Below are 13208 nucleotides of genomic sequence, written 5' to 3'. Positions count from 1 at the left end.
GGTCCCTATCCTGCTGGGCTCAGCAAAGCAGCAAGACGAAGAAGACATCAGCTTGTCTCAAGAACTAGAGCTCACTCGGCCACCATGAAAAACCCCAAAAGCTGCCCTGGCTGCTGGAATCTCAATTCTGGTACTTCCCGAGGACGCACTGTAGAACTTGCTGTATTGAAAAACCGCAGCGTTGCCATCTATCAGTGGTTGCACTTTACCTCCACACTTCGGTCTCAGCATTTTTATTACTTATTTTTTTTATTTATTATTTATACACATTCTGCTTGCATGTGTGCCTGCCTTCCAGAAGAGGGCACCAGATCTCATTGTAGATGGTTGTGAGCCACCATGTGGTTGCTGGGAATTGAACTCAGGACCTTTGGAAGGACAGATAGTGCTCTTAACCTCTGGGCCATCTCCGTAGCCCCCGGTCTCAGCATTTTACACAGTGCCTCGAGGCACTGTAGAGTGTGGACTGGTTCTCCCAGCCCAGTTCTAACCATTAGAGAGCTTAAGAGCAATAGCTCTGACTGGAGAACTTTGGTACTGCCAAACAGCTGGTGAGCTTAAAATTAAAACTGTAGGTCTTTCAATGAGAAGACTATAAAGAAAGGAAAGGAAGGAGTACTATAATCTATCGGAATATACAATTCTTGTGACATGCTAACTTAAGTGCTGTTAAATGAAACGAAAATTATTTTTAAATGCAAAGATATAATCGTTAAGAGGGGAGTGCCCCTCCCCCCCCAAAAACCCCACTTTTATTTCTCTGCACTTCCCAACTGTCGCTGCTGGAGTAAGGGATGAGAGTGGATACTTGGAAAGAAGGCAGGAGTGGGCAGCCACTAAGAGTTGGAAGACAGGAACGGGTAGGGAAAGGAAGCAGGAAGAATCTCAGATGAAAAGCATCCCGTACTCGAGAGGCCACAGTACTCATCGCGGCTGCCCCATTACCTCATCGCAGCTGCCCAACTCTACGACACGGGCTCTGTTACCGTCCCCGCTTGCAGAAGACAAAACCGAGGTTCAGAAGGGAGAGGTGACCTTCCCAGGACGCAGAGCGAGTGCGGGAGGGAAGCCGCGTTCAGAGGGAAGGCAGCAATGCTGCGGAAACACCCGAAGCGCCGAGGTCCCGCCCCTCCACGCCGCCGGCAGCCCGCACCCACCAGGGCGGGGCGTCCGAAAATCTCCTTCCGGGCGGCGCGGCCTCCCCTCCCCTGGCCCGCGCCGCGCCGGGGTCCAGAGGCTCAGGGGTCCCGGAGACCTCGGCCGCGCTCTCCCGGCCCCGTCGGGCCCGCGGGCGCAGGGACGCTCGGGCCACAGCGGCCCGGGAGCGAGCGGCTCGTCTGAGTGCGCGCCCGGCCCCGGCGGGAGCGGTCCCGGGGGACGGTTGGGGGAAGGGGCCCCGGGGGCGGCCACGCGCCACTCACGCGTCGAACTTGTTGTTCATCCTCTCGCCGCCGCTGTCGCCACTGCCTCACGGAGTGACTTCCGCTCTGCTCGGTCCTGTCGCCAAAGGCCCGGCTACTTCCGGTTGGCTAGGCGCTCAGCGGAACGTCGGCGCGCCGGCCCTACGCCGGGCCGTTTTCCCAGACGGGCGACCTGAACGGTCTGGGTCTAGTCCCTCACGGCCACCTTGTGGCGTCATGGCTCGCTGTTTATGCAGCCGGCCATCTGCTTTAACCTCACAGTGGCTTCCAGGAGAAATGTCAGGCACAGTAACCCTTAGTAAATGGTACCAAGTGGTCATCTCCGAGAGCCGATCCTTTGCTGTTGGTGTATTGAAAGGACGAGAAAGTCCAAACAAATTTGTAATCCTTACTCTTGGAAAGTGGAGGCAGTAAGATCCAGACCAGCCTGACCAACATAGTTCAAGGGCAGCCTGGGATACATTAGACCCTCCCTGCCTTGGTTGAAGCAGGGGGTGGGGTGGGTGGTGACGAACCAGGGAGACAAAAGGCATTTACTGAGAACTGAGATGGTCTCACCAAATTGCCTCCTCAACTAAAGTCTTTGCCCCCACATTCCTAAGAATTGTACAAAACATATCACATACACAGGAGTAAATAAATTCCCTGGTTGGTGTCATAAATCCAAAGCCACCAGCTGCACAATTTCCTGAACATGTTCCATCGTTAAAAATGTGTTTTGCATCAACAGTAAGGAGAGGTAGGAACTGATGTTCGTGCCTGTGTTTATAGGTAAGGAAACAGTCACCCTGGACTGGGCCATAGTGGCCCCCGGGTCACTCAGCAAGGCCATGTTTTTCTCCCCAGGGCCATCCTATTTCCTGATACACTACCACGGGAAGCTGGGGGAGCTCTCCCTTTGGTCTTAGCCCTTCAAATACTCTGCTTTTGACAAGAGAGGGAAAGAAAAGTGCACTTGCAGGGCTAGGAATCTTTCTTACAGTGTCTGAGATTGGGTCAGAGGTGGGACCCTAAAGGAGTGTTCTAGGGAGTTCTTATCCTGGATCCCAGCTTGCTCAAGTGAAACATGGGTCAGGTGAATAGTGACCCTTGCCTGTCCATAATGTGAAGACTTTCTAACAATGGACAAAAAGATAACACTCAAGAAATTTTTTGGTTTTTTGTTTTGTTTGTTTGGTTGTTGGTTGGTTGGTTTTTTGAGACAGGATTTGCCTGGCCTGGACTAGTTTTGTAGACCAGGCTGGCCTTGAACTCAAAGCAGTCCACCTGCCTCTGCCTCTCAAGTGCTTGGATTAAAGGCATGTTCTACCATGCCCACAGCTCTTTTTTTAATATTTAAAATTATTTATTATTTACATGTACACTGGTGTTTTGCTTGCATTTATGTCTGTGTGAGGGTGTCAGATCCCCTGGCACTGAAGTTACAGTTAGTGTGAGCTGCCATGTGGGTGCTGGGACTTGAATCTGGAAGAGCCGCAAGTGCTCCTATCCATCAAGCCATCTCTGTAGCCCCGAGTACACCTTGTTTTTAAGGTTTATTTTCATTTTATGTATATGAGTTTTCTGCCTGTGCTCATATCTACACTATCTACATGAGTGTATTGCAGAAGCCACAAAAGAGAGTTAGATCACCTGGAAGTGGAGTTACAGCTGGAGGTAAGCTGCCATGTGGGTGCTGGAAATCCAACTCAGATCCCTTGAAAAAAAGATATCCAGGGTCCTTAACCACTGAGCTATCTCTACACCCCACCCCTTCTCCTCCTCCTCCTCCTCCTCCTCCTCCTCCTCCTCCTCTTCTTCTTCTTCTTTTCTCTCTCTCTCTCTCTCTCTCTCTCTCTCTCTCTCTCTCTCTCTCTCTCTCATTCTAGCTGGCCTCAAACTCACAGAGATTGTCTTGTCTCTGCCTTCCTAGTGCTAAGACTAAAGGTGGGCTCCACCACACCCAGCTCTGGTTCTCTTCTTTTAAGAGAGTCCACATCTCTTACCAACCTTTTAGAGAAAGATCACAAGACAGAAGATGATAGTTGGAGAAATAGCTCAGTGGTTAACAGCACTTGATGCTTGTGTAGAGGACAAGAGTTCAGTTCCCAGCACCCACCCTCTGCTGCTCTCTAGCACCTATAACAGCAACTCTAGGCTTCTGATGCCCTCTGCTGGCCTCCAACAGGTACCCTCATCTGTGTGCACACAACCCACTCCCAATACATACATATATCTAGCTAAAAAGAATAAAAATAAATCTTACAAAAAGGCAGGAGGGAATTCTCAGGCCTCAAAGGGTAAGACCTTCCCCAGCCAATGGCAGCATGAAAAGCAGAGTTCTTGGGGCTTCAAAGTGGCTTATCAGTGGTGTTCTGCTGAAGTGAGAGGAACACAGGAAGTGGAAGACTGGTGTCAGCCATTGCCACAGGAATGTCGGTCCCAAAGTCATGCACGACCACACCCATCACCAACCACTCCAGAACTCCCTCTTTGTCTCTTTATTTCCCTTGTCTCCTCCCAGGAATGTTTGGGTACTTTCCAAGGAGCACTCCCAAATACATCTCCATCAACAGCAGGACACAGGAGTGATTGGTTGGCTCAGTCTGGCAAAGGCAGGTAGGGGCGGGGGTCTCCAGGGAATGGCAGGTCAGGCACACGATTGTAGTGGGCCATGAGGAAGATGCCAGCGGTGCCACAGATGAAGAGTGAGAGCATGGCTAGGAAACAGACGCGGTCCAGTACTCGGCCCACCAGGAACCACTCCTCATTCCCCTGAGGGCAACAACAGATTGTACAGTGGCGGGGGGGGGGGGGGGTGACAGGGGCAGCTGCTAGCCTGGCTCCTGCTTTCACTGTTGGGTCCCTAGCCGGCCTCCATTCTCTATTCTTCAGTCTTTCCCCCTCTGTCTAGGTACCAGCCAGTCTTCTTTCATGGCTTCTGTCCTGGTGGTCCCTCCACCTTCTGCTTCCCAGCTCTGCTTTTTTCCATCCATGAACCTAAACCGAGCACCCCATTCATCCTGTTCTCACATTACACTTGGGTCCTCTCCCATCCTGCCCTGCTTACACTATCAAAGTGACTCTGCTGCTGTCTGGCCCGGGCCATGAGGTTACAGGCTTCCACACAGGCTTGAATGGCTGGGGAAGCTTGCTTCAGGCTGCCACAGAACTCCTGGCTCTGCCTCAGTTCTGGACCATTCTCTGATGGGGAAACAGAGTCAGTGGAAAAGAGTAGCCAGGGGTGTGGCTTCTTTCCAGAGACCCAGCCCCCTCTCTCCAACTTGAACAGTTGCCCAGCACTTATCTGCTGTGCCCAGCTCCAGCTGCAGTCACTGGTCAGGATTGTTCCACTGACACTCCTTGGGCCTCACCTAGTTTCTCCAATACTGCCTGCACCAATCCGTTGCGCTGCCTCTGCCTAAAGAGGAATTCGCTTCGGGGCAGACAGGGCCCCCCTTCCTCCCCCTTCATGATGGGCCAGGAGGAGGAGCCATTCTGGAGCGGCAGCCGGGCATCCTGGACAGGGGCCAGTGGGCGCACATGCATCCGTAACAGCTGGGGCAGGAGCCTCAGGAATACCTGTAAAGGCGTGGCTCTGGTAGGGCTTGCTTGGGCAGCCAGACCATGCTTGGGAATACAAGCAGGAGATGGGCATGAAGGCAATGCCTTAGGGGCAGAACTGGGTCCTGGTACAGGTTGACTACTTTTTTTCTGGACACAGAACCTGGGGCCCCAAGCTTTTTGTGACCTTCAGAATCACCAAAGCACTTATTTCAAACAAATGGACTTTAACCCTCTGCTCCCTGCTAGAATAGCCTAGACTACCTGGCATATACCTAGGGAATCTACATTTGTAACAGCATTCTCAGCAGCCTGCTGCAGGCGGACTGCAGAGCACACAGACAGCTGGGACAGAATCCTCTCTCTGCTTTCTGGGAACTGGGTAACATTGGGTAAGCTGCTTAACCTCTTTGTTCTCTCTCTCTCTCTCTCTCTCTCTCTCTCTCTCTCTCTCTCTCTCTCTCTCTCTCTCTCTCTCTTAAATGGAGTCAATGCACACCAATGCCCGTTTATGGGGCTTTAAATAAGTTAGTACATGTAACATTCTCTGGGCACTGATATTTTCATTTGGCAGCCTTAGGCCTGAAGATACGTGTGTCATAGGTGTGCTGCTGAATTTGGGGATGGGGACAGAGATGTGGAGGGGTCACGTTATTGGGAAGGATAGATGGAATGCCTGAGTGGGCAGGGAAGTGTCTTGCCTTGCGGACCCCCCGGGCCATGGAGTGTGTGTGGGGGGATCTCAAGGACACGTTGAGCACGACCACAGAGTTCACGACGATGAGGATGGTCACCACCATGAGGAAGGTCAGGTACCTGTCCAGGGTCAGGCAGGCAGGAGGCTGAATGTCCCTTAAACACCTCAGACCCAGGTGCCACCCACCCTACTTCCCTTAGGTTCCCTGGTGGAAGGTCATATTAAAAGCCCCAGGAGTGGAAGGGGTGTGCTGGGGATATAGCCCACTGGCAGAAACTTTGCTTAGCAAGGCCATGGGCTCCATCCCCAGTAAAGACGATGGGGGGTGGGAAACAGGTGTGAGGACCAGCCTTACTTGCTGATGAGCGGCACAGCCTGGGAGGTCTCAGGCACCTTCTTGGCCACGAGGAAAAGGAAGACAGTCTGGGCGAGGAGCACGTTGATGGCCACTGTGCATTTCTGGCCGCCCGCTGCCCATGACCAAGATGCCCTCAGAACAGGCCCCCACCACATATACACACACACACGCACCCTGAGGAACCCCCTTACCCTACAGGAAGCCCATTGTCCTTGCCCTAGGATTGTGGTGCCACCTTGGGCCATGAGCAAGGCCTGCCCTGGCCTCCCATGGGCCTCTGTGCTGCTGCCCTTCCCCAGGCCCAGGTACCCTTGGCAGGAAGGAAGTAGATGAGGATGGCGACAGAGGAAATGAGCACACAGGGGGCGATGATGTTGATGACATAGAAGAGGGGCTTGCGCTGGATGAGCAGGTAGAACACCACCTTTTGATGGCCCGCTTCCTCTGCTGGTGCTACAGAGTCCAGTAGCATTTTGGCCGGTCGATGCCGGATGGCCCATTCTCCATTCTCTGTGGTGAGCACAGGGGATGTGACCTGAGGAAATGAATGGCCTGAACAACCAAGTCACAGGGGCAGCATGTGCTTTATTAAGGGGGTGAGCACCAGTATGCAGAGACACAGGTGGAATGGGAGACTGACTAGTGATCTCCATGCCCAAATTAGAGTAAATATTGTAGGAAAAGTCAGAACTTCCCTGGATTCTTTTTTTGTGATATATGAGTGCATATATGTGTGCACATGTATGTGTCTATAGATTCACATGTGTGGGGTGCATGTGTATGTGTAGATGCGTGTGTGTATAGACATGGAAGCCAGATGTTGTGTGTCTTCTTCGGTCACTCTTCACCTTTTATACTGAGGCAGGGTCTGTCACTGGGACTCTCTTGCTTCTGCCTGCCTTATGCTGGAGTTACAGGTAGGCTGCCATTCCTAACCAGTGTTTATGTGAGTTCTGGGGACCTGAATTGTGGTCTTCATATATGTGCAGTAAGTGCTTTATCCCATGGAGCCATCTCCCTAGCCCTCCTGCCTTTCTCTTTAAAGACCGTCTTACTGTGTAGCCCAAGCTAGCCTCAAACTTTCAATCCTCTGGAGGGCTAGGATCACATATGTGGGCCACCATGCCCGGATTTCCGTCGGGATCTTTTGGAAACCATATACTATAATCCACCATGGTTTTCATATTGGAGTGTATGGGAGAGCATGGCCCTGATCTGGCAGGGGCTCCCAGCTGGGGTTACCTGTGAAAGCCTCCGGGTCAATGAAGATCCACTCAATGGCTTGCCCATCTTCCTGGCTCAGCTGCAAGTTGATCTCACTGGTGCTGTAAGTCTGGGACCTGTGGGTCAGGAGTGGAAAGAGGCTAAAGTGAAGCCAGGGAGACCTGCTCATGAGGTCACAGACACAGTGGTCTGAGGCAGCTGTGGGCATTGGGCTTTGACATACACAGTGTGATGCTCTGAGTCTTCCATCAAGCCTTGGTAGGTGGTAGCATGCAGGGCATGGGGAACACAGGCTCTTTGGGGCCTCAGTGCTACTGCCTGGCCAAAGGCTTCAGGGCCACCCTGTCTCTCCTACTGCCACCAAAGACCATAGGGCAGAAAGACAAGCCTATCATAAGAGGACACTTGGGGTCCTGCCAGCTCCTCCCAAGACCTCCCGTCACTGCTTATGGATGAATAAACCGCGACCCAGAGGTGTCAGATGTGGCTCGGGTCACATGCTGGCTTAGGCCAGGCTTTTCTTTTCTAGGAGAGCCTGCCTGTGTACAGTTCTATGTGTATGCAGGCATGCCTCTGTGTTCTTACCCACATACTCTAGACATCGTGTCTCCCCTTGGGACACAGAAAGCTGGAGCAATGACGGAGGATGGGTGAGAGGACTTAGCAGGAGGACACGTTCAGGTGTCGCCATCAAAATAGGTACAGGTGATGGATCCAGGCCACTCGGCCTTGAGGTGCCTCCAATGCTGGTCTCCCGCCTCTATCCAGCTCTCCCCCCCCCCCCCCCACCCCAAGCCACTGGCTCCCTGAAGCTCCCCCCACTCCATCAGTAGTCTCACTGGAAGACGAGTGAGCAGTTCTGCCAGTCGAAGGGGAAGTAGGTGACAGAGACAGAGCAGGAGGAACGGAAGATGGCAGGTGGCAGCCAGTAGATACAACCGTTGGGGGACACAAGCACGTTGCAGTAGAGGGCCACCTCGAAGACACCGTCCACACTGTGTGCAGAGGGCAGAGTACAGAGCACAGAGCTGGAGGCAGAGGTACCACAGCCCCAAACTGTCTATCTGCTTTGCGTGGATGTAATCTGAGTGCTACCACACTCCTGATTAGCCAGCGTCTACTCTCACCCCAAACAACCTCCAGGGCATTTCCACTCCAGACCTGAGATGAGTACAGAAGTCTGGGGGAGACAGTGCCCCCACAACCACCTCATAATCTCTGCTTCTCTTTCTTCATATAAATAACTACAATTATGGCAAAAATAGCTAACACTATTAAGCTCTCATGGAGTGCCCGACTCTGAATGAACCATTTTTTTTGTGTCTGACCTGATGATTTCTAATCATTTCTTTAGCTGTTAAAATTGACTCCAGGTTACAGGGATGGGAAACTCCCCCCACCCCCACTCCCACCCGCGCCCAGGGGGCTAACATATTACAGGAGGCCAGGAGGACTAGACTCAAGTCTAGTGGTCCTAGGCTAGTGTCTGTACTTGGGTCCCACCCTCAGCCTGGCACCCTGCAGTACCCTGCTCTCCTGTTCTTTCTCTAACTTTCCTCGTCCTGCTGGACCCTGGCATCCTTCATTTCCTACCCAAACCCCCTCCTCACTTGTTCTCCAGCACGATATCAGGCCGCCAGACCATAGTGGACGGCACCCTCAGTATCCACAGGCCTTCATAGTCTTGCGGGTCCCAGCGCAGGCGATAGTCGCACCATTGCTGTTCATGAAGAGGCAGTTCCTTTCTGCCCTGAGCTACACAGGGCCAGCAGAGAGGGCCCAAGGGGTAGCAGCGAGGGGCAGCCGCAATAAGAAGGGAGATAAAGCAGGTGGCGGCTTACCATCTCTATCCAGACATTAGTCGTGAGGGCCTCCTCTCGCTCGTTCTGGCATGGGTACAGACGGGAGTTAGTCTTCCCTCCAGAGGTACCAATGTCTCCACCAGACACAGCTGGACCCACGAAGCTCTCAGCCTCCCACCTCATAGCCACAAGGATTTTGCGAGCCCTGTCCTCCCCACTGTAGGCCCTCTGCTGTTCTGAGTGCTAGAGTTAGATTCCATCTCCCCCCAATAAGTCTAGGGGCCTGATGATGCCCAACATTTCCCCACCAGGGAGATGAGGTTGGTCAGGGTAAGCTTCAGGCTGACGTTGACCACGTCTGAGTCTCGCTCGGCGGGCCGCAGATGGGGGTCGTAGTTTCGCATCAGGTCAGCAAGCAGGCGCTCCTCTTGGTTGCGGCTCCGGGCCCCTACAACAGACAGAGCGTGGGAGGCACAGAGGGACAAAGTGGAGACTCAGTAGGGCTGGGGCTAGGGAGAGCACAGATAGCTCCCAGATCCCTCACCCACTGTAGCCTTGCACTCCCGATCTGTCCCTTCTATGGCTCCCCACCCTAGGTCTCAAATCCCTAGTGCCTCACCCAGGCAGATAGCTAGCAGCTGCAGGAGCAGCCGAGATCCCTGGCCCCCATGCATGGTGCCTCAGTTCTGCCCGGTGATGGGTGAGACAGTAGATTTGCAGGTCCTGGGGTGGTGTGAGGGGGGTGGGCTGGAGTGTCATATGTCAGCCTACATTCCCATCCTAGCCATCCCTGCCAGCTCTAGCCGGCCCCACCAGCTGTCTGACCACAGCATTGTCAGCTGTTCCCAGGATGTGCACAATGCTGGGCTCAGATTACCTGGGCCAGCCATGGAATGAAGGACCCATTGAAGATGAAACACTTTCAAAACTGTCTCAACAGAGACAGCCCACTCTCAAACTTAGTCGCTTCAGACCTACACCTGTTTTTCCAGCTAGGAGACTCAGCAAATACCCAAGGACAGATGGGTATGGCACAGAGGTGGTGCTGAGGACGGTGGTGATTGATGAGGCACTTTCATTCTGTCTTGTGTGTGTGTGTGTGTGTGTGTGTGTGTGTGTGTGTGTGTGTGTGTGTGTGTTTTGTACCTGAGGCTCTCCGTGACTTTGACTCACTACCTCAAGCCTTTCCCATACAGCCTGGTACCTCTGTGGTCACTCTAGTGGACCAAGGCACAGGAAGCAAGCACCTACAGGGTGTCTAACTGTTGATAGTGTCATTTCCGGTTTTCATTTGCAAGTGGGTAGGGCTTCATCTTGGGAGGCATGTGACCTACAGGCCACAGGTTGAAGAAGGCTGCAAGTGTATTGAAAGTCTATGGCATTGACTATCCCTGGACCATGGCAGCTTTTCCTGTGGCCTGAGACAGGGGACACAGACCTAGTAAGCTTTAGGAGGGCGCTGAGAAGGATATGGAATTGGGGGCGGTGCTTGTGATCGGGCCAGCTGTGTATAGTAGCTTGTCAGTGGGGCTGCCGTTCATAAAATTATCAGACAGATAGCTGTAGGTCCTGTGTAGGGTTGGGGAGACCTAGGGATGTGCCCAGTTGCTTAGGAGGACTCATAGTCCACTGAGGCAGACAGGCTAGACTTCAGGATGTGTCCCCCAGAGCCAGAGGAGGAGAACAACAGGGGAAGGGAGGCCAGGGGAGTGAGCCCCATCTACTTATAGGCTTGTCACCATCAAAGGGCAGGGTTGAGACTGATCTGGGAACCGAGACTTGCTGCTGGCTCTGTCAATACTTGGGCCACCTGTCATGTGGCCAGCTATTCCAAGCAGTCTGCTCAGCCTGTGTGGCCCCTAAGTGCTACCACATGGGCAGCTGTCCCAGGCAGGGTAGGGTACTGGACACCTCTGAATGCCTAGGGAAATATAGCCCCAGCCCTAGCAGATGTCTGTGGTGTTGTAGTGTGTTTTAGAAACAGGAAGTCAGGCTCAGAATCTGGCCCCCAGAAGGGCCTCAAGTCCTTCACATCCCACGAGAACTCTATGGGTGGGGGCACGGAGTGGTGGCGGCACCCATTTTCTTTTATAATTCCTTGCATTGACCCCCCTTTCACTCAATTCCCTTGGGGGTGGCTTGTTCTTGGTATTAGATCTGCTCTGGGCCCCTGTCTCCTCTGAAAGCTCCTGTTTTTTGGCAAGGCTTCGCTAAGAACCTCGGGGACTCCCCTGTCCCTGGATGGCCCAAAGCCAGAAGTTCCTTTCTACCTCAGAAGTCTCTGGCCCTCCCATTTGCTCCCTGGTGTCCCCCAAATGCACTCCCCTTATTCTCCCCTTTGCATGTCTCTGACATCCAGTCTACCTTTGCCAAAGATCAGGCCTGGTCCCTATAGTGAGGAAGTGCTGTGAGCAGTAGCCATCCGCCATTCCTCTAGTCCCACCCATCCTTTCCTTGCCTCAAGTGTCTGGAAGAGAAAAGGGAGTGTGTGTGACCTTTTTCCCTTCCTGGCATGTTCTGTGATGCCCTCTCAGTTGCTGTGGTCACCAGCCTGGCTTTCACACAGTGCTGCTGGAGATCAAGCCCAGGGCTTCGTGCACACTAGATGGTTGCCCCACCAACGGAACTTACTGCTTAACAATAAAAGGCGTAATAAATGGCCAACCTTGTTCCTGGCAGAACATAGATGTAAGGCACAAGAACTGTAGCAGCTAGCTCCCAACCCGAGGCAGCAAACATGGGTAACAAGGCCAGGAAGATATGGGAGTCAGTCTAGGTGAGCAGCCAAGAATTTGGGTATCTAGTTGCTTCCCCCGCCCCCCAGCCCCCACCAACTGAACCAGTGTAACCATTTTCACATCTAAATTCTTCCTAGGTGAGGACACCAGCTCACTTAAGCTGTGGCTCCGGCTCATTGCATTTTGTCCTGGGAGGCTGGTCTACTCCTAATGAATGTGCTCCCCACTGAGAAGATTGGCAGCTCTGCTGACAGAGGGGTACAGGGTTATCTGACTGGGAAGCTGCTTAGGAATGTGATATCCTGGTCCAAAGGGAGATGGGGCTCCAAGTCAACCATAGAGAACTGGTCCTGACAACACCTCAGGGTGCTAATGAGCTGTGCAAAAGGTATTCTTGGTTGCGTGTGATATTTGGGGGGTTTGTCACCTCTGGAGCGTCCACAGTCTGCTTAGCTGGGACAAGGACGACCTTACAAGTTGCTGGACTTGCTGCATGCCAGCAGCATCACCACATGCCAGGGTTCCAACAGTGCCCTTGAGTGGCAGAGAGAAATGGCTAGCAAGGGCAGATGAGGACCTCTCCCAGCCCTTGTGTACAAAGATGACTGGGTAATTCTGGGGAGTCCTGGACTCCTTGCTTAGCTGGTAGGTGTTGGATGAAGAAGCTGTTTTTTCTGAACATTGTCTTGAATCTGTAGACAGTAACTAGGGTTAGTTTTGGCTTGACATGGGTTTTCCTTTTCCTCAGTCACATTTCAAGATCACTCACTGCTCTTGCGACCAAATGGCATCACCACTTCTCTCTGAGTAAATAGTTGGAGCTGTGAAGACTTTACATCTGTAAAATGATGAGGTGAACAATTGGGCCACTGGTCCCCCTGATCTTGACTCCTTTCTGTCACAGGACTAGGTTGGGATGCAGAAGTCCAGGACACAAACCCCTCTCACCCATGTCCTGTAGCCCAAGCCTGCAAATGCAGCCCTGGCTAAGAAATCACCCTTAGAGTTCCATAAACTTCCTAGAACACAGATAACTTTACCCCAACAAGCAAACTCAAAATTAGCAACAACCTGTGAGTGAGGCTTACTGCATACACCGTGCAGAGGAAGAGACTGAAGCTAAGGGTTGGGGTACAGCTAATTGATGGAAACACTTGCCTTCCACACACAGGCCTGTGGGGTCCATCCCAGCTATCATAAGAGAAGTAAAGTCAAGACTGCAGCAGGAGTGATGGGTCCTTGAAGAGCATACCATGAGTGGAAGCAAGTGCCACAAAATCTGTGCTCTCAAACACATTTATTATCCCCCACAATTCCTGAGGGTCCAGAACCTGGAAGCAGCTAAGCTCTCATCTGGAGGTCCCACCAGGGCAGAAAGGTCCTTTCTCTACCTACCCATGTGGCTGTTGTTAGGTGGACCCTTCT

General features: G+C 52.7%; 2 protein-coding genes across 5 annotated transcripts in view; both read right to left on the bottom strand.

The window, feature by feature from the left end:
- Eif4e2 (eukaryotic translation initiation factor 4E family member 2) overlaps positions 1-1558 on the bottom strand; it is a 30620-nt gene extending 29062 nt beyond the window's left edge. For 3 of the 4 annotated variants that reach the window (XM_051154259.1, XM_051154260.1, XM_051154257.1), the window contains exon 1: positions 1422-1558. In XM_051154259.1, coding sequence (XP_051010216.1) covers positions 1422-1441 — 20 coding nt within the window. In that variant the 5' untranslated portion in view covers positions 1442-1558. Of the gene's footprint in view, positions 1-945; positions 1186-1421 lie in introns of those variants that run through there. The other variant, XM_051154258.1, reaches the window with a different exon arrangement.
- A 2415-nt stretch (positions 1559-3973) lies between these two features.
- Positions 3974-9719, bottom strand: Chrng (cholinergic receptor nicotinic gamma subunit). The gene is made up of 12 exons (XM_051153663.1): positions 9665-9719; positions 9354-9493; positions 9085-9129; positions 8854-8963; positions 8083-8238; positions 7262-7359; positions 6329-6529; positions 6017-6131; positions 5666-5780; positions 4775-4982; positions 4471-4604; positions 3974-4175 (listed from the first exon to the last, which is right to left on the bottom strand). Exons 1-12 carry the CDS (start codon positions 9717-9719, stop codon positions 4002-4004), a joined length of 1551 nt encoding a protein of 516 aa, XP_051009620.1. The 3' UTR covers positions 3974-4001.
- Between the last annotated feature and the right edge of the window lie 3489 nt (positions 9720-13208).

This window comes from Acomys russatus, chromosome 12 (genome assembly GCF_903995435.1).
Source record: "Acomys russatus chromosome 12, mAcoRus1.1, whole genome shotgun sequence".
NCBI lineage: Eukaryota > Metazoa > Chordata > Mammalia > Rodentia > Muridae > Acomys > Acomys russatus.
This window is presented reverse-complemented; position numbering and strand designations above follow the sequence as displayed.